The sequence below is a fragment of the Bubalus bubalis genome, chromosome 2 (assembly GCF_019923935.1).
Source record: "Bubalus bubalis isolate 160015118507 breed Murrah chromosome 2, NDDB_SH_1, whole genome shotgun sequence".
Classification (NCBI taxonomy): domain Eukaryota; kingdom Metazoa; phylum Chordata; class Mammalia; order Artiodactyla; family Bovidae; genus Bubalus; species Bubalus bubalis.
Window position 1 is genome coordinate 181180263 of NC_059158.1, and position 21478 is coordinate 181201740.

General features: G+C 46.2%; 1 protein-coding gene across 1 annotated transcript; it reads right to left on the reverse strand.

Annotated features, from left to right (window-relative positions):
- Positions 1–331: 331 nt before the first annotated feature.
- ELOA (elongin A) lies at positions 332–20965 on the reverse strand. The gene is made up of 11 exons (XM_025278743.3): positions 16788–20965; positions 10605–10661; positions 9500–9606; positions 7644–8829; positions 7183–7297; positions 6014–6169; positions 5823–5920; positions 4825–5005; positions 4417–4528; positions 3678–3859; positions 332–2782 (listed from the first exon to the last, which is right to left on the reverse strand). The coding sequence occupies exons 1-11, from the start codon at positions 16938–16940 to the stop codon at positions 2721–2723; spliced, it is 2409 nt and encodes an 802-aa protein (XP_025134528.2). The 5' UTR covers positions 16941–20965; the 3' UTR covers positions 332–2720.
- Between the last annotated feature and the right edge of the window lie 513 nt (positions 20966–21478).

Consider the following 21478-nt stretch of genomic DNA (forward strand, 5'->3'; position numbering starts at 1 on the left):
TGCATGAAGGCAGGGCCGTGTCTGTCTTACGCAGCGACAGAGCAGGGGCAACACAAGTATTTGCTGTGAACATGCAAGTTCCCCAGCCCAGCCAAGAGTTTTTAAACTAAGTGCTCATTTGTATCTGAGTTGCCTTGCATTGCTCATAGGGTTCTCCCCGCTGGGAGTCCCCCTTCCCCAGAACAGCTGTGCTACAATACAGACAGAAATTCAACATCCTTTACGGCCCAGCCCAGGGATTAAGATCTCTGCCTCCAGCCCAGGAACCAGACATTGTGACTGACTACCATTCTGACACAATAAGGAAGAACGGAAGAAAGACAACAGAATATGGGTATTTTTTTTTTTTTTATTTAGACATGGAATTTTCCTTTCTTTTCATATAACTTATCTAATTAAAATATTCATCTTGGTAGTTACCACAAAAAAGTAACATAGAAAATCGTATTTACATTTTGGGACCAAAATACAAATGAAGAGCAAGATAATACCTTGCTCCTTTCCCTCCCACTTCCCGGAAAGAAAGAAAAAGCCCCAAAGAAACTGTTCATTACACCAAGGATCACAATGGGTTAATTTGCAATTTGGTGATTTGTGTGTAGTGTAGCACAGAAAAAAGGAATTGCACAAGTTTTCACAAATGAGACCAAAGGTTCAACATCAACCTGTGTCTGCTCTGCAGCCATTTCAACAATCCAGGAGAGGCGGTCGTTTGAAAACTCGGTTTCTCCTCTTCCCTCACCCTTCCCACCAAGTCATATCCCTGATGCAGACACTCTTAGAGGGGGCGGGAGGAAGATCTGGCTCTATGTAAACGGGTGATCCAAAGATGGGGAGTGATGCTGGGGTGTGTCTTTTATTCCCTCCCTGCTCAAAGACTCCTAATGAAGGAAATTAAATCACACACAACTGAATCAAATATGGAAAACTGGTTTCAGTGGCAGAGACTTCAACACACAGGTAAAGAGACAAATTCAAGGTGTGGACACCGAGGAAGCTGTCCCAGGCAACAGACGCCTGGCGCCTGACCCTGGTGCGCTTGTGGTTTTAGAGAAGAGGCTTCCTAGTGCCACATTTGGGGAGTGGGCCGGGGGACTGGTGGAACGGTAACACATATGATCAAGAGAAAGAATGCATTTACCCAGTTCAAAAACACAGCAAATTAAAACACAGCGATACTTGCGTCCCTCAGGCACCTTGCGCAGCAATGCACGCTGAACAATGCAGCTTTTGCTGCACAGACTTCTTGCTGTGTCGCTCTGCAACCTTCAGCATTAGCCTGAGGTCTACAGGATGGTTAAAAACAGTGGGCTCCATGCTGTGAGCTTTGAGTGACCTTGTCAAAGGGATCACCAACTGCCAAGCTCCATGGGCTGCCACACTAACCACACCCTCAATCTGCTTCTCAGACTTCTAAAGGATGGGCATCTCCAATTTATAGTATCTACTTCTACCAGGGTCATGACCAAGGGGGTTCCTACTAGGTCACTGCCCTTCAACAGCCAAGAACACTGACGCTGTCCTCCTAGTTCTAATCTTTCGTCCTATGTCAACTCCAAAGTGAGATTCTCCCTTCCAAACCTGTGGATGCCCCTGTGGCTCAAACCCTTTCCTTAAACTGGTCCTTTCCTCCGAATTCTGGCTTAAAGACTCAAAGATAGAGACAGTTTCAAGCTGCAAAGTTCTCTACAAAACATAGCAAATTGTGCTCTTTCAATCACATGATCTTAAAAAAAGGCAAAAACAAAACCGATTTCCAACATAGCATTACTTTTTAAAACCATTCAGCGATTCACAGGGAGTAAGAGATTAAAGTGCTGGTTCTTTAAGTTGCATTGGGGGCCTACAAAAAGCCCCGCCAGGTGTTTGTCTTCTGCCCCATGCCAGTGGGGAGAGGGAAAAGTCAGGGAGGAAAAGGAGCCTCAAGTTTTCAATTAGAAACTGGAAACTGTAAAAATACTGGGGTTCTGTGTCCTCAAGTTAAGCCTCAAAAGAAGCGGGACCTGGCAAAAAGAATGGTGGGGCGGGGGGAAGACTCTAGAACGTCCCTTAATAAATACTATGTGATGAGTAGGGAAGAGATGCACCTGTGCAGGACTGCAGCGCGACACTGAGACGGGTTCCCGGAGGGAGGGGGCCGCCCTAAACACGCCGGTCTCCAGGCCAGGCTCCCCTTCCAACACAGGCACCCCGCAGCGCAGCGTGCCCCGCACAGGCTCCGGGGACACCCAGTCCTCTCTCTGGACCAGAGTCCGCTCAGGAGAGATGAACTGGGACAGGAGAAAGACTTCCACTAGGCTTCTAACAAAGAGCCCTAAAAATAAAAGGCTAAGTGTGTGGGAGAGGACCAAAAAAAAACAGAACAGAAAAACTGGGGGCAGAGGGAGGTAATATAAATACAATCTGGGGGCAATATTTATTAATTAAAACTATGTCTTATAGTTTACAAAGAAGCTAATTAACAACAAAGGTACAATCGACCTTAAAATCCTCGGTGAGAGCGAAGCTTCACGTCTTCAGAACTCTGAAGTGCTCGCCAGGCAAGGAGGCAGCGGCTGCGGACACCGGCTCAGGCACACGCCCGCTGACGGCGCAGGACTCAGGGACCGAAAGCTTCCACGGAGTGGAAGGCTCTGGTCTCCTCTGGAAGTTCCATTCCCCAACCCCCACCGTCCTTGTATTCCTCCCCCCAGAATTCATTTCCAAGGTAAGTCCTCGATTTATCGTCGGGAGAACCTGTTCTTGAAAGCTTTAATCGTCTTGGCCATCATTGGGGCAATTTCTGTGAAGAGAGACAAGGCAGTTGTTTCAGATCCACGGCAGTTTGGACACCAGTGGTTTAGGCAAACCCAAGGCTTGCTACTCTTGGCTCTACGCAGCCAGATGAACCGATGCAAGTAGCAGCCCAAAGCGAATGCTTCCCGAGCACCCACCAGGGCCCCGACAATCACTCCCTCTAAGTCTCTTGGGCTGCCCCTGTACGCTAAGTGACAGAAATGGGCTTCAATCCATGCCAGACTCTACAGGCCACTCTGAGCCGCAATTTAACTCTGCTTCACCAACATCCAAACCAGCAAAAAGCACCCACTCTCATACCTGTCCTGTGCAGCAACAGGTCTGAGATGAGCTAAATGCAAATACCACCTAAGAAGGACTAGCCTGCTTCTAAATGGGTTAGCCTGAGCCCAGCCAAAGCTCCCACGCTCCTGCGAGCCCTGAAGTCAATACAGAATAATGCTTAAGTCAGGACACCCCTGCAGAATACTTAGGATTGTCTATGGTAATAAGGTTAGTGAGACACAAACTAGATCCAACTAGATATAAAAAATAAATACTTGGAAGCTGGGCTTATAAAACTTCAACAAAATCATTCAGCTGTTAACTCCATGCTGTTGCCTAGAGAAGCAAGTCTACATTTAGGCTGAAAAAAAAAAAACAACAAGCAGAGCACCGAAATGAATATTCACTACGCTCAAAATTTAAACGATACACACAACACGCATATGAACAAGGCAGAGGAAGGAGGCGCTGATGTTCAGACCAGCCGCGGGCAAGGCTCACGCACGCCACACCCGACACACCAGGCGCACGGCTGGCGCCGCACTGACGACGTAACGGGCGCCGACGCTCGTGGGGACTAGCGCTGAGGCAACTGAGCAGAGCCCCGAGGCACCTACTCTTCACGGCTGGCTTCCTAGGATCATAGGAAACGGTGCTGCTGAGCACTGGAGCTGGGTGGGCGCCACTGGTGCTCGGGCCGTCGTAGGCCGGCTCCTCAGGGCTGGCATTAAAGCTGTTGCTGCTGCCACTGCTGAAGGAAGCCCGGCTGCTTCCTGTGGGGTACGGCGCTGGCTTGATCCTGGAACACAGAGCAAAGCTGAAAGTCAAAAGCAGGAGAAACCGACCCTCGGCACAAACAGCCTGAAGTGGGCTGACCTGCGGACTCGGTTCTGTGGCTATGAACAGTGGACCGGCTACCTCGATTTTGCTCATAGCTTGGAAGTGACATGGTAGTCTTTGGGATGAATGATAATCTTGACTAACTTTTCACTGTTTCAGTGTAAATCTGTATTTTGAAAATGCAAACGTACTTAGATAACATAGTCATTGCAGTAACATGTTTTCTGTTTAAGCAGAGAAAGGGAAAGCCTTAGGGAATGAGTCTCAGAGGCAGGCCCTGTTCTCCATGTAATCCAGAACTCTCTGAGGGGCAGGGGTCATTATCCGGGCCACAGTGCAGCCATGGAAGCTGCGGCTCAGGGAGCTAGGGCCCAGTGGGTCAAGGACAGCCTTCAGAACCCATTCTGGCCTCAGGCTCCCCCCTCCCCCAGACAAAATGAATTGCTTCCTGCCCTAGGGCCTGCCCTCGGGCTCTCTCCCTGAGCAGGCAGAACCACAGAGGAACAGAGGTCTTACCTGATTTTTTCAGGCACAGCTGCTCCTCCTGTTCCAAATTTCTCCTGCCTCCTTCGAACATCACGAGGTGGCTTGGCCACAGAGTTGACAAAGGCCATTTTTGCTTGTCGGCCTGTGGATAAATGGAGGTTAATACCTGCCTTCTTGAGCTGAGATGCTACTGTTAATAATCTATGCTGTTAAGAGACAAAGGCTTTTCAAGGGCCTCCAAAGGTAGTGGATAATCGACCAGCCCTGGAAACCTCTCTGTAGGGTAGCATGGGTAGTGGCAGAACAAACACCTTGCCCTCTGCCCACTTCTGCAAATGCGAGAGTGCTAGGGGCCAGAGGTTAGCTGAGCCCGCCACAGCCCTGACATGAGCAGAGCACAGGGCTCACTCTTCTGCCAGTCCCGGCCTGCAGTCTTACCTTTGGGCTTATTGGCATGTGCAGATCGGATGTTCTTTGTGAGGACTCGCAGCCGCTGCTCTCGTGCATCCTGAAGCCGCAGGTACATCTCCCGCCATGACTCGTACTCTTCCGGCCTTTCATCCTTGAAGTCTCGGTGACAGTGAACTTTCCATAATTGATCCGTTTCTTCAATTAATACCTAAAATCAGAACCAGGATGTCATTTACACGCGCGCGCTCTTGCCTCCTCCTTCTGCCCTCAGTTGCCGGGGCGGCCGGTTCCTCGCAGTATTTTGGTCTGCACGGTAACAGCAGTAGTGCTGTGAAGCACCCTGGTTCCGGGAAAAACCAAATCCCTGAATTAAAATATTAAGTGCAAGGCACTGCTAACTGCTGCTGGGGGCTGAGGGGCTAGGAGAGAAGACAACACCAAATTAGCTTCAGATCAGTCTTTTCCTGTGCAGGGAAGGAACTGAAGTCCAGTCCAAGCATTCCCCCAGCACCACACTGAACCGCCATGGCCAGGGGCCGCCCGAGGAGGAGATGCCACAGATCCTTTGAACCAGAGAGGGACAGCTCACGCAATCAAATGAGTGTCTCCGGCCTTAGGAGGACTGGGGGATAGATCTGTTTGCCTCTAGAAGACACTCAGTCAATCTTCCGTGTAGACACTCAGGTGTCTGGTGAACAAAGCTCAATCCCTGCCTTGGATCCCACGGGCTGTGCTTCTAGAATTTTCCCTTGACTTCTGAATCTAGGAAAGCGCAAGGGACGTGTGGGAAATGGTCCACCTCTCCCCGCTCCCACCTTTTAATCCCACCTTGATTCTAGCCTAAGAGGCCTACTTAAGATGCTAGGGGCAGGGGCTAACACTCTGCTTGTTTAAAGGCCCATAGGCAAACCCAGAACAGTGCTCTGACTGCTGCCTGCCCATCACTGTGGCAAATCAGAGACAAACCTATTTTTTCAGACACAAGCCAGCAAACTGCCCTCCTGCCATCCAAGCAGGACACTCACGTGATTGTACTCTTCTATTCGACACAACTGATCAGGTGTGCACCTCTCCAAAACAGGTTCAAGGACAGAATATGGGACGCCTCCCACTTCAAAGATCGCTGCAGAGGATCGAGGGTAAAAGGGACTGAGTAGCGGTCAAGTCACCCAGTGACCCAACGTGCCAGGGAGCAGAAGAGAAGCATGTGACTTACAGTCGATGTTGTTTTTAAGCACCCGGATGCACTGCTCGTGCAAGGTCATCATTTTGGGGAGATAGGCACACTTGGAACCAGAATAGACCTGCATCTTAGAATTCATTCTTCTTCCGGTGAATCCAGCTTCGTCCTCTTCCTGGGGTGAGGAGAGTGCTGCAAGACAAGAAAAACAGGAATATAAGTTATAAAAGGCACTAAGCTGGACCTCCCTAGTGGTCCAGTGGTTAAGACTCTGAGCTGCCAATGCAGGGGGCGCAGGTTCAACCCCTGGTGGGGGAACTAAGACCTCACATGCCATGTGCTGCCATCAAAAGATTTTAAAAAAAGTTTTAAAAAGGCACCGGCTCTTCAATGAAAACTCTCCTTCCACCCCATTCTTCAGCCTCTCAGTTCCCTTTCTGAGGCAACCAGTGCCTCTGAGAAAGCAAAAGAATTAGACAGTTTCTTATGTCCTTCCAGAAAGTCTATGCAAAAACAAGCTAACATTTTATTCCTTTTAATCAATAACATACTATCATTTTGTCATTTACTGAATTTTAGAAATCACCTCAATACATAGATTTTTCCACTTAAAAAAAAAAAGTGGCATAGGATGCCATGGTGTGGATGAGCCATGATCCATCTGTGAGCCTCTTACTAAGGAACACCTGCTGCTGCTGCTGCTAAGTTGCTTCAGTCGTGTCCGACTCTGTGTGACCCCATAGACAAAGGAACACCTATGCAGTGTCAAATTCTTTTGCTATTAAAACTAACCTTAAAAAAAAAAAAAAACCAAACCCAGAAAAAACCTAGACCTTTTTTAAGCCCCTGTGGAATGTACAGACCAGAAGCCTGCTAGTAATAGCGGCTGCTAAGATTTAACGAACACTTACTCTGTGTAAAAACCCAGAGCTCAGAGCTTTACAAGCATTATCACTTTCAACCCACCTCATAGGCAGACACCACTATTCCATCCATTCACAGAGTATGAAACTGAAGCCCAAGAAAATTAAGTTATTGCCCAAGATCATATAACTTGTAGTAGAGGCCAGAGCTGGGATTCAAACCTAAGCCATCCAACTCTAGAACCTGTGCTCTTAGAAAATGCACCATTCATGATGTCAGATAATAAATTTTTTAAATCACTTTTTCCTTAAAAAAAAAAAAAAAAAAGACAAGCAAATTACCTTTTCGCTTTGGTTGGAAAGATGACATCAATTCAGGGGAAGGAAGTGGACGGTAATTGGCCTGGATCACAGGTAATGGGAGGTCAGGTAATACTGGCAACACATCGCTGGGGACCTGCAGAGAAGAGACCAGTGACTGGAGAGCCCCTTTCTACCAGCACAGCTCCTTCCCACAGTCGATGCCCAGCAGTGCTGATGTGGCAGTAACTTCACAGGCAGCCTGGAGGAGAGGCAGCAGCCATGCCTGATACCACCTAAGTCAGGAGACACACAGATGGGCCCAGCGCGATGGAATGCCTCAGAAAAAGTTTTCTCGGGTTCTACCGACCCTGGTGGCCAGAGAGGCCAGGAGGAAATTATTTCAGATTGAAATTCAGCAAGTCACGGAAAAGCCAGCCAAGCAAATCAGCAGTGGGGTTGCAGGCCCAGGTGCTCTGGGTGGAAGGGGCCGCAGGGGTTACCTTTTTCAGCTTGGCTGAGTCGGCTCCAACTGGCGGAAGCTTCTCAGGCTTGTTTTCATTCACCTTAGGTAATTTGTGAACTGAGTCCAAGTTTTTACTAGTGCTTTTTGAATCATTTTTTTTAAGTCCTTTTTCTCCGGGAGTTGTGGTTGAAGTTTTCACAATCTTTTTCTTTTTCTTCCGGGGCTGGTCATAGCTGAGGTATGACTCAAAAGACATGGTGGGTTTCTCAAATTCATCATCCGAATCTGCCTCCTCACCTTTAGGGAAGGAAGCCACCGACTTTCTATCTGAATGCGAAGGTTTGACTTTCCCTTCTTGAGTTTTCAGGTTGTTAGAAACCTTCTCTTTTGCCTTGGGCAACAGGTCTCCTGCCCCCTTGCCCATGTCTGAGTTTTCTAGACTCTGCTTGTTTTTGTCTGATTTGGTTTTCTCGGAGTCTCTAGGTTTGGGCTTTTTAAGGTGGTTGTCTGAAGCCACCTCCAAGGCGGGTAAGACCTTCTTCTTGGCGCTGCCCTCCTTCTCCTTCTCTTTCCTGACACCAGAGGGCGGTTTCTCCTTTGTGCTGTCCCCAGAGGTCGGCCTCCGATTTTCCTCTTTGGAGACGACCTTGTGTGACTTTTCTTTGATCAGAGAAGACTTCTCGTCTCCTCTGGCATCCGCCGGACGTTTTTCTTTATGGGAAGATCTGTGCTCCTTGCTCTGACTCGTGCTTTCTCTCCCCTGGGCTTCCCCCAGGTGTCGCTCTTGACTGACCCCCAGTCTGTCCTGAAAGGCATTACTATGGCCTTTGCCAGGCTTCTGGTGGGGAACAAAGGGCTCATGGTCCTCCTCCAGGGGTCTGTAATGGTCCAAAGACATGTGATGAGGGCTGGTGGATGGTGGAGGGGACTGAACATGGCCGTAATCGGAAGACTCATGGTCTGAAGAGTAAACTGGAGAAGTTCTGTGGTACCTCTTTCTTTCATCTCTCCTCGCATGACTGTGAGATACTTTGTGAGACCGCTCGAGCTCTGGGAGTTTTCTGTGCTTTTTCTGTCTATTATCAGGACTGTACGACTGGCTGCTGGAGGCTTTCCAGCTTTCCGGGTAGTCCCCCTCTATCTCTGCCTCCTCCCTTAGGGCATCCCTGGGGCGCTTCCGAGAACTGCTCTTCTCAAAGTTCTGTTCCTCAGGCTCTGTGGTTCTAAAACAAAAGGAAAAAACAGAGAAAAAGTTCAGGGTAATCCTTGTTCACAGGACAAAGTCACAGAACCTGAACATGACAAAAGATGAAGAGTTTACATAGTTAGAAACATGGGCTTGGGAAGAAGGTTCTGCTCAAAGATACTCAACTAGGTTTTAAAACTGGGAAAACTCAAATATTCCATAAATGGAACATGATGAGTTTAACTACAGGCTACAAAGATCAAGTATCTTGTGTACGTGAAAATGCTTAAAAAGCTTTTCAACACAGGGAAATATTGAATTTGTTACATTAAAAAGGGGCAGTAATTTATGTCAGTTTATTCACAACTGTATAAAAATGACTAAGACCAACTTAGAAAGAAACATTCCAAAATGTCAATAATGCTGATCTCTGAAGGGTACAATTTAGAAATTTTTATTCTTTCGAGTTCCCTGGTGGCCTAGTGGTGAGGATTCTGGGCTTTCACTACTGTGGCCCAAGGTTCAATCCCTGGTCAGGGAACTGAGATCCCATAAGCCATGAGGCAGTACCAAAAAGAGAAATTTATTCTTCTACTTTTTAAATATTTTATAATATTCTTTAATGATCATGGCTTATTTTTTATAATTGAGGCAGAATAAACATTTTAAATAAGAAGGCAGAGAAGGAATAAGAGAACTTTTCCTACCGTTCTACAGGAACCAGCTTCTTCCACTGGGCCACCAGGTCCCTGGCAAAGTTACCGACGTGCTCGTGTTTTCGCAAGCTGTTTACCGTTTTCCCAACTCCAGTCTCCTACAAAGTTGACAAAGGAATCGTTGGAAGGTTGTGGAACTAGGCTCATAATTTTCTAAAGAAATAAAGCCTCCTGCATTCCAACAAACCAAAACTTCATCCAAAAACATACAAGTCTGAGTACAAAGTTAGTTTGTGTCAGTGAGCCAAACCTCTAACGACACACAGTAGCAAAGCATACCAAATTCAGAAGAGGAAAACACTAAATTAAAACACCTCTGGAGGGACTGCCCTGCTAGTCCAGTGGTTAAGAATCTGCCTGCTGGTGCAAGGAACACAGGTTCAATTCCTGGTCCCAAAGATTCCACATGCCTCGGGGTGACTCAGCCCATGTGTCACAACTCCTGAAGCCCACCTGCCCTAGAGTCTGTGCTCCACAACAAGAAAAGCCACTGTGATGAGAAGCCTGCTCGTGGCAACTAAAAAAGCCTGTGCACAGCAATAAAAACCCAGAACAGCAAAAATACAGTAAAAAACAAACAAACAAACAAAAAAAACAAACCAAGCCCATGGTTTATAAGACACAAAACACTTCTAGAACTTTAAAAATAATAACAAGAGTGATTATGGCAGGTGTCAGATCCTGACCTAAGAGTACTGCATCTGGTGTCTGAGTTAATACTTTTTTTTGGCCACACTGTGCAACTTGTGGAAACTTAATTCCCCAAACCAGGAATTGAACCCAGGCCCATGGCAGTGGAAGCACAGAGTTCTAACCACTGATCCACCAAGGAACTCCCTGAATTAATACTTTAGAACAGTTTCATCATCCTAAGAAGAAACCCAGTTCCTCCCACCCCTGGTAATCACTAATCTACTTTCTGTCTGTGGATCTGCCTACTCTAGACATTTCATATCAATAAAACCACACAATATGTGACCTTGTGTCTGGTTTCCTTCACTTCTAGAGCCCATGGTCTTAACCTTACTGTATAATCTCTCCGATTGCAAAGGAGATGGATACACTTGTATAATACATAAAATTACACAGCTCTTACCGCAAGAATGTCTACTGTAATGGGCAGGGCGGAGAGTTTCTTCAAATATTTCAATAGCTGCAGAGAGAAATTAAATACACATTAATTGTTATAAAATCATAATCATTCCCTGAACAAATATCAAAGAATACTATCTAATGGCAAAGTGCTTACCCTGTGTTATACAATATTAAGTATGGTTATTATCCTATTTACAAGAACGAAAACAGACTCAATAAAGTTAAGTTACTTGTCCCAGGATGCATGTAGGGCAAGATGCACTCGGCTCTGTGGCTTTAGATTCCATGCTTTCAACCACTATGCGACACCAAGGGAAGACCTATCAGTTCTAATATAAGTCATCAACAACTACCGCTCTGCCCCAGTTAGAATTTCTGAGAAAGGTGCCGAATGTAGGAAATCACTCATGGAGGAAAGTAAAAAGAAGAGGTCTCAAAAAAAAAAAAAAAAAAAGAAGAAGTCTCTACAGGAAAAGGGAATCACATTTCCAGAGAAAGTGTGTTTAACAGAATTGGGGTTTTTGTTTGTTTGCTTTTTGATGTTAAGTGGGAAGCCAAGACCAATTTCAAGTTGCTAGAATAGGCGCTTTGCATTGCAAATGGTAAACGAAAATGTCTGGGTAGACTGGAGAAGCAATCTGGGTCTGGCCACATTTCTTTTCTATAGTATAGTCTCTTGAACTTGATCAAAATCAGGATAGCAGAGCTGTTAAGATAGAGTCTCAGCCAAAGACAGGCTTCAGTGTGCCCCTGCCACTTTCTTGTGGGGTGATCTTGTGCAAGTCATTAACCTCTCTGAGCCCCAATTACTTCATCTGCAAAACAGAACTGAGTCCTGTCTCGACTTCACAGGTTGTGAGGATTCAAACCATGTCTGTAGCCCTAGTGCCTGGAATGCTATATAAGCTCAATAAGTGCTTATTAATCATTTCATTCATCAACTGACCATTCGTTAAAGTTAAACAGCTACCCATAATCTTCTACCAGATATTCTCAGCCAGTTCCTACTTGCTCCACTTCTAACCAAAGTCATGACTGCTATGCCATTCTCTAGGAAAGGTTTATGTATATACAAATAAATTTACATTCTGCTGCTGCTGCTGCTAAGTCACTTCAGTCGTGTCCGACTCTGTGCGACCCCAGAGACAGCAGCCCACCAGGCTCCCCCATCCCTGGGATTCTCCAGGCAAGAACACCAGAGTTGGTTGCCATTTCCTTCTCCAATGCGTGACACTGAAAAGTGAAAGTGAAGGCCCTCAGTCGTGTCCAACTCTTAGCGACCCCTGGACGGCAGCCTACCAGGCTCTTCCGCCCATGGGATTTTCCAAGCAAGAGTACTGGTGTGGGGTGCCATTGCCTTCTCCAAATTTGCATTCAAGGAATGCCAAAAAGTACAGGTTGTTCAAAATAGATTAACTATGACTGCCTTTATATTTAAATATCTGATAACAGGATCTGTTCTTTTTACATGTGTAGCCCAGGCTATACTTAGTATGCCATATTACTACTAGGTGGAGTAGTAAGTATGTTTTTCTGGTCATTCTACTTCAATAATTACTGAACACAGTCGCTAGGCAGAGCAACTGGATCACATGTGATCATCTTGTTTGACTGGGAACAACTGAGAAGCCAAGTAGTGTATCTATGGAAAACTATGCTCCACTTCCAATTCAATCACCACCATCATCCAACTCAGGACAAAGTATATGTGTATTTCTTGTCACCCAAGTGATGGGTGCAAAGATTCCTGCCAAATCCTTTTCTTAAAAAGGAAAATTTAGACTATCTGGAAAGATAAAAAACAGATTGTCTCCTCTAACACCATTCTCTGGAAGGCATTTATATATTGAATACTATTTATTGTGCATTGGCTACTACGTTAAGCTCTTACACCTGTTAGCTCATTTCATTCTCGTTAACCAACTCTATAAAATGGATTTTATGTTTCCCATTTTACAAATACTGAAATTGAGCTCAGTGAGATTAAGGTAACTTGCCTAACAAGCAAGTCAGTCAAGTGTGTTTAACACAGCAGGCACTGGGTTGGTAAAATGTTACAGAAAAACCCCTTTGGCCAACTTAATACTACAAAGCCACATAAAAAACAAAAACAAAAAACACTGTCCTTAGAAAAGAGGAAAAGAAAATGTTCCTCTTAGCACACGTGACACAAAGCAGAAGAGTCCCTCCTTAGTGTCACAATGTCAGACAGTTTAGAGTCTGCAGAGGAAAGGTCACTACCAGGACCTCTATAAAGGCCACATATAAGATAGGGCTAGAAGTCACTGAAGGTGTGTCATCTTGAAGCCTAGCACTAACTTGAAGTGTAAATCCTATCTTTCTGCTTCATTTTGGGTTAGAAGGGGCGACTTCAAAGCAGACAAAACTAAAACCCAGGAGATATTGAAACCAATTTAGCCAAAGCCAAGAGAAACACAGCTTCAGAGCCTCTCTATTTTCAATGAGGTACAAAGAAGAACAAAGCATTAAAAAGGTAAAGCTCTTTGGGCATCCTCAGATCAGATCAGATCAGTCGCTCAGTCATGTCCGACTCTTTGCGACCCCATGAATCGCAGCACGCCAGGCCTCCCTGTCCATCACCAACTTCCGGAGTTCACTCAGACTCACGTCCATCGAGTCAGTGATGCCATCCAGCCATCTCATCCTCTGTCGTCCCCTTCTCCTCCTGTCCCCAATCCCTCCCAGCATCAGAGTCTTTTCCAACGAGTCAACTCTTCGCATGAGGTGGCCAAAGTACTGGAGTTTCAGCTTCAGCATCATTCCTTCCAAGGAAATCCCAGGGCTGATCTCCTTCAGAATGTACTGGTTGGATCTCCTTGCAGTCCAAGGGACTCTCAAGAGTCTTCTCCAACACCACAGTTCAAAGGCATCAATTCTTCAGCGCTCAGCCTTCTTCACAGTCCAACTCTCACATCCATACATGACCACAGGAAAAACCATAGCCTTGACGAGACGGACCTTTGTTGGCAAAGTAATGTCTCTGCTTTTGAATATGCTATCTAGGTTGGTCATAACTTTCCTTCCAAGGAGTAAGCGTCTTTTAATTTCATGGCTGCAGTCACCATCTGCAGTGATTTTGGAGCCCCCAAAAATAAAGTCTGACACTGTTTCCACTGTTTCCCCATCTATTTCCCATGAAGTGGTGGGACCGGATGCCATGATCTTCGTTTTCTGAATGTTGAGCTTTAAGCCAACTTTTTCACTCTCCACTTTCACTTTCATCAAGAGGCTTTTGAGTTCCTCTTCACTTTCTGCCATAAGGGTGGTGTCATCTGCATATCTGAGGTTATTGATATTTCTCCCGGCAATCTTGATTCCAGCTTGTGTTTCTTCCAGTCCAGCATTTCTCATGATGGACTCTGCATATAAGTTAAATAAACAGGGTGACAATATACAGCCTTGACGTACTCCTTTTCCTATTTGGAACCAGTCTGTTGTTCCATGTCCAGTTCTAACTGTTGCTTCCTGACCTGCATACAAATTTCTCAAGAGGCAGATCAGGTGGTCTGGTATTCCCATCTCTTTCAGAATTTTCCACAGTTTATTGAGATCCACACAAAGGCTTTGGCATAGTCAATAAAGCAGAAATAGATGTTTTTCTGGAACTCTCTTGCTTTTTCCATGATCCAGCGGATGTTGGCATTTGATCTCTGGTTCCTCTGCCTTTTCTAAAACCAGTTTCAGGTAGGTGGAAACTTGCTGTTACCAAACTCAGGGACCAGTTGTAGTTTGCAAGAACTGTTAACAAGTCATTGAGAAACCGAAAACATTTGCACAGTCCATGCTTAAGAATCTCAGTGTCCTTTGCACACTACTTCATCCCAAAGAGCTAAAGATGTTCAAGGTGTTGACCCCTTGTTCTCCACTTGCCTTCAAACTGTGTTCCTGGTAGTTTCCATGTTCAAACGATAACCTGTGACAAGTAACTTGACCAGCCATGAAAACTGTTTCCACTTAAATAGTAGGAACCAAATGACCCTGGTTTGCCTCATACATTTCCCCCCAAGTAAGCTAGATTATACATGGGCTTAAAGTGAAAACAGAGTTATAGTTAAACATCTGTATGTTTAACACTGGAAAATCCATGCACAGAGGTGTAGGATCAACCCTTTGGTTAACAATGGTTTGAAATCAAGATTTAGTTTCAAATTTCAATACTGCTATATAATCATCTTGCAATTTCAAGAACAACCTGTGGGAGCTTGTTGGGTTAACAGACGGTTGAGAAGGCCGGGGTGCCAGCTTGCAGTTTTCCCTCTGCATTAGCTCATTTGTGAATGCCAACTATTGTGCCCTTTGCAAAAATGATCTTCATAATGCAAAGTCAGAAGTTTAGGATGACTGTCTGTGCCCAGATACTCACAATCACTCCTAGCTGGAATAGGTTGAGAAGTCAAACAAACCTTTTTTTACTTTTAAATTTCATGCACATCAACAACTAGAAAAGCTACTTCAAAATTCAAGCTCTAGTGGGGAAATGGCTACAGATACTACATGGTGCTTTTTTTTTTTTTTTTCTTTTTTTAAACCCAATGGAAGATGAAACTGTGGAGATAAGGGGATTTACATAATGTTGTTTTAAGGTTTTAAAGTCAGTAGCAAACCTACAGTGTCCAGGAAAACAAGCTAGTACTCAGAAATAATGACCATTGATTAGAAGCCCACAAAGGGTTATTGTAAAAAGAAACTTGTAAATATGCCTGTCCACTAGGTATTGAAGCCAGGATAGAAAATATAACACAAAACAAGTGAAAGCATTTCAGTTTTCACAGACTTAAAGCTCAAATGTCGTCCTGAAGAAGCTGATCTTTGAGCTAGGTATGCATGAGAAGCAAGTGCTCTGATAATGAGATACAGCCTTTAGAAACAGAAAAAAACCTCACCTATGACAGACAGCAAGGTGAAGAGAAAGGGACCCATCAAGAAAAACTGTAAAGAGTGGAGATGAACATCTACTGAGCACTTCCGCCTTTTAGTGCTGTCCTAGAAGAAGCAGGTGAGGAAACTGGCTTAGCAAGGAACACCCCCCCCCCCGCAATGTCCATGGCTAGCAAATAAATTAGAACTCAAATCTCCTCACCATTTTATCTCTAATGACTCCCTGGATTATTTCCTCTTTAAAAGGCACTCTGGGATTTACAAATCAAACTCTTAAGGACTGTACACAGCAGCTATAATGCTGACAGAAATGTCAAACACCTTGAGTGTTTTTATCACTGTATTTCAATAATTTAAAAAAACACTAACATCCACCGGACCCTCTCCCAATCACTGAGAAGCTGAATGGAAGAAAAGTCGGAAGAAAAAAAAACACCCCAAAAACATGCATTTAACTTATGAAAACAGTTAAGGAGGGGGAACAAAACTCGCCGAGCACAATTAAAAATGGTTGCCCATCAATCGCAGCTGCCAGAAACGGTAGCCCTTACCTTTCCAGCAATGCCAGAAGGAAAAGAAAAATCTAGCTGCAACCTCTAACCCTGTTTCTCCCCACCTCTTCCAATTACAACCTAAGTTTTTAGTTAGGGTGACATGAGGTTTATTTTTGCTTTGAAAGAGACCTACTGAGAAAGCAAAAAAAGAGTCCACGATCTAATTATCAAGGCGGAAAGGAATTAAAAAACGTCTTAAGGACGCAGGGACCACACACCGAGCCTAGGTTCCATCAGGCGCATGCAGAGACACCCCCCACCCCCCCTCCGCGCCGCTACCCTCTTCTCTCCAACAAACATCAAAAAGACGGGAAGAAATCAGGGGACGGATCGCGCAGGGCGAGTAGCTGAGCGGGCAGGAGTTAACTCCGGGCGGGGAGCTCTCCCGACAGGAAAACAGCTGGCCCGGGACGCCCGGGGGAGGACTCCGCGAGCCCCGCCGGCACGCGGCGTCCGCGCGGAGCGCGCCCCGGCCCCGCAGCAGCCCGCGGGCGCCCGGGGCCGGCACAAGCCGAGGCCCCGGCCCGTCGAGGACGGCCGCCCTGCGGGCCCCACCGCTTGGGCAGCGGCCGGACGGCCACGAAGTTCCCCGCCGCAGGCCGCAGCCCGGCGGGGACCGCGCCGCGGGTCCGAGCCCCCCACGGCCGGGCCCGGGCCCGCGACCGTTACCGGGCCGCGCCGCGCCCAACGCCCGCCCCACGCCGCACCCGCCCGGCCGCCCGCTCGCTCACCTTCTTCGGGTCTGCGTTCGTGGCCAGGCGCGCCTGCAGCTTCTCCACAACTTGCAGCGCCGACTCCGCCGCCATCGCTGTCACTGGCGCGGCCTCCTCGCCGGAACTGGGCTCGCGTCGCGTCCTCGGGCTGCGGCTCCGCCCTCCGTGCATCCCCGGCGGAGACGGAAGCGCGACCGGTCCCTTCCGGGCCTCGGCGAAATCGGGGGGCGGGGAGGGCGGGGTGCGTCGGGGCCGCCGCTCGGCCGCAGGCCCCGCCCCCGCGGCCGGGAACCCGGGTCCACTGAGCGCACCCGGGCGGCCGAGCGCTCCGGGAGCCAGGGGGTCGCTTAGTCTCGGCGCGCCGGGTGCTCCGCACTGGTCGCCGCTGGGCAGCCCCGCTTCTGGTCCTCGGGGGCGCGGAGCCAAGGCCCGAAAAGACCACGCTCCGCTGTCCAGCCGAGGCGGACTGTGGATCGCAGCGCCGGACCCTGGTTTTATAAATCCGGGCCGGTCCCTTGCGCTGTTAGCCACGCCCTAAATAACACCTGTGTGTGGTTCCTGAGTGGGTCTGCGGCTAATGAAATCAGCAGGGATTAAAGCTAGTGACCACTCTTGATTGGGCGCACTGAAGCCCAGTGATTGCGTTTGCTTAATTTCACTCTCAGTACAACTCAATGAAACGAGTCATATTATCCCCACTTTACAGATGAGGAACCCGTAGCTCAGGGGGATGAAGTTAACTTGCCTGTGGTCACATAACAGCAAAGAAGTGATGCTGGAATTTGAATCTAAACAGTCCAGGTTCACGGTGAACGCACATCTCTGAATAGGTCGATTTGAGGCCCAGAGAGTGAAAGGGATTCGTTACGTCAAACAATTTAGCTACAAGCGGTAACAGCCCCGCTTGTCAAACAATTTAGCTACAAGCGGTAACAGCCCCGCTTGTCAAACAATTTAGCTACAAGCGGTAACAGCCCATGTCTCACTTTCACCCCAGAACACTGCCTGGTACCCGAGTACCAAATAAATACTTCTTGAATGAACCAATGGCTGTTTCCTCTAAACCAGTAGGGCCTGAATCAGACCAGTCCAAGACACCATCCCTGAGAGTTCTTACCCTCATCCCAGAAGCACTAAATTTTACAATTAATAAACTATTATCATGGCTAGAAACAGCTACTGAACAGTTGAAGGGGCTTCCCTGGTAGTTAGCTGGTAAAGAATCGGCATGCAATGCAGAAGACCCTGATTTGATTCCTGAGTCAGGAAGATCCCCTGGAGAAGCGATAGGCTACCTACTCCAGTATTCTGGCCTGGAGAATTCCACCGACAGAGGAACCTGACAGGCTACAGTCCATGGGGTAGAAAAAGAGTTTGACACGACTGAGTAACTTTCACTTCAAACAGTTGAAAATTGGTTTAAAATACCAGCATTGATTACATCTTGTTTGATTAGATCAGATCGGATTACAGAGTAATCTGACCACCATCAGCAATTCCCCAATGTACCCAGCCTGACTCCTCACCCAACCTGGGAAAGCCTAGTAGCTCTCTGGGTCTCTGCTCCAGGAAAAGTAAAAGAAATGACATAAATTGTTTCTTCCAATGAGCTTTCATTCACTAAATCGAGAAGCCCTCCACCCCTCTGCTCCAGGCCCTTTCCTCTGCAACTAACCCTTTTGGGGCGTAAATTGTCAATTTATTCTTCTGTTTTGTCACTGGGCTGTTTATTCAGCACAAAATGCAGGTGACTGACCTGACCAACTTTATTTAAGCTGCACCGTGCAGCTTGAGGGATCTTAGATCCCCAACCCGGGACTGAACCCAGGCTCATGGCAGTGAAAGTGAACAGCCTTAACCACTGGATCTCCAACAAAAGGGAATTTCTTGAGCTGTCCAACTTTAAATCTCTATTGCCCAGCACAATCCAATCCATATAGTCAGCAATGGATAAAAAGTCCATGAAGATTAATACTCATTCGGTGCTCTAGAACTCAATCACAGGGTGTAAGGAAAAACACATCAAACTGGTGTGAGGAGCCTTGCGTTTTAGTCCCAGGCCTAAAAGCTCCCTCTCCTGCACAGGAAATGCTTAATTTCCATTTTGAAAATGTAACATTGGTATAATGGATACATGGGCTCATTCCTGAAGCAGAATTGCTGACTAACTGACCTGGCATATACTTAGGGCACTGGAACAGGATCTACCCAGGGAGAGATCTCACCCCATCTATCTCAGCAGGAGGCAGGGTCACCTGCAAAGTAAAGAACTCTTACACTTGAATATTGGTCTACTTCTCAGATCAGTTAATTACATTGTCATTCTGATTAAAAAGAACGTTTTTAACCTGTTTTAAATATGATACTCCGTATATGTTCACTGGGGGATTACCATCTCATCCTTGGTTTAAGGAACAGAGTGAGTTCCTTAAAGTCTGCCCTTGTTTGTCCACCTTGGATCAGCAACACCTAGCATACAGGTGACGTCCCTATAAATTGAGCTAACTACTATTCAACTTAAGGCCAGTCCAGAGTGTCATCTGAAAACCTGAGGGGGTTAGAGCGCTCAGGTTAGATCCCTTTGAGAGAGAACGTAAAAGACCCATCTTTTAAAACAGCAACAAAACATGTTCTGAAGGCACATTTAAAGCTATATTGGGGGAGAAAAATGGGTACGGGGACTCTCATCTTCTGCTATGCGCATTTTTGACTTTTTGTAACAAATATCTTCTACTTTTACAACAAACACAATTTAAAGGTCTTTTGATTTTGGAAAAGAGCAACCTCAGGCTGGTTGGCAGTGGAGTCATTTTAAACACTGAAAGACAAGAGGAAAACGTAAAAATAACAAAAAAATAACAAAAAATAAAAACCAACCAGTTTGTCTTAGATAGCAGAAAGGGGCTCTTGCCTTTCATGGAAAAAGGTCCAGTGGGATTCTCTGGGCTGGACTTGCGTGCTGGGTGAGGAATCCTGGTGGACGGAGGGCTTTCCCTGTACCTCTTCTGGCCTGGGCTCTGCCGCTCCTCTGTCTTACCAAGTGGGCAGCATCTTAGGTTTGTGGGGTGGTGAGTGTAAAGGACACTGGGTGGGACTCAGACAATCTGAGCTCCAATCCCCACCTCTACCAATGCTGGCGGTAGTCAAGTTACTTAAACTGGCTGAAATTGTTTCCTTGTAGATTTTCTCATTAACATGTCATATTACGTAACTGACATACAGAAGGTATTTTTTAAGCAGAAATTATTAGAGAAAAACCATGGCCTTGGTAAAGAGAATATTACGTTCTGCTGTAAAGGGAACATCAAGCCCTCCCTCTTGGCAGTTTTGTTCTGCACAGCTGTAGCCACTGTTCTCTTCCTCAACGGGCCCATTTTTCTGAACTGACTACATTCACCTTTGTTTCACATCCTTCAGACATGTTCAGTTGGTGATTTTACTTAGGCATGGCATCTTTCTGAGTTTCACAGACTGGATTTGCCCTCCTCAAATGTGGTGATGCAAGTGAAGACCGCCAGCTCCAGGGAATGGTGTCTGAGATCCAAAGTCCACACCTTTCATAGACTTGCCTTGAAATCTGATTCAATTAAACTCTCTATTAACTAAGGCTATTAACTGAGGCCTTCTTGTCTAAGAGAGCAAGCTCAAGCATTCTATAATGCCCTTGAAGAGCAGTCCACTGAGAATCTGTATTTAATAGGAGGAAAAAAGCTACCATAAAAATTGAAAAAAAATTTAATTAAAAAGTAACAAGGATATACTTTGATACTCTTATACTATGAATTTATACAAGCTGTATCCAGGTAGAAACCTAAACACCTTCCCTTAGCTCTTGTTCACATTTGTTACGTCATCTATCACAATTTGAAACTGCCTTATTTAGTGGTTCATGTTTTTATAGTCTCTTCCCACTATGTAAGCTCCATGAGGCATCACTGTGGCTAAAGCTAGTTAGAACATAGTAGGCATTCAATATTGACTGAGTTGAATGAAAGATCTACTTCATGAAATTATGAAGTTTGGACTTAGTGAGACTATGTGTGAACATACCTGGCAAAGTGCTATTAACCAACAATATTTTCTTAACCCTCACCATTTTACTTTCATTCAATGCTTTCGAACTGTGTTGTTGGAGAAGATTCTTGAGAGTCCCTTGGACTGCAAGGAGATCAAACCAGTCAATCCTAAAGGCAATCAGTCTTGAACATTCATTGGAAAGACTGATGCTGAAGCTCCAATACTTTGGCCACATGATGTAAAGAACCAACTCATTGGAAAAGGTCCCGATGCTGAGAAAGATTGAAGGCAGGAGGAGAAGGGGACGACAGAGGATGAGATGGTTGGGTGGCATCACTGACTCAATGGACATGAGTTTGAACAAATTCCAGAAGATAGTGCAGGATAGGGAAGCCTGGCATGCTGCAGTGTATGGGGTTGCAAAGACTCAGACACAACTGAGCAACTGAACAACAACAAATTCATTTTACAGATAAGGAAATTCATGCTTTGGAAACTTAAGGGACACCATGCCCTTAGCCCCAGAAACTGAGAGTGTGGGTGTGGTCTTTGCTGAAAATGCCCTTGGAAGGAAGTTGTTAGAAAAAGTGTGAGATAAATAAAGGCAGCTTGCCTGGAACACATAGGGCTGTACAATAAAGAGAAGGAAAAGAGAAGAGGGAGGGAGGAGAAGGAGAGATTGATTGGATTCA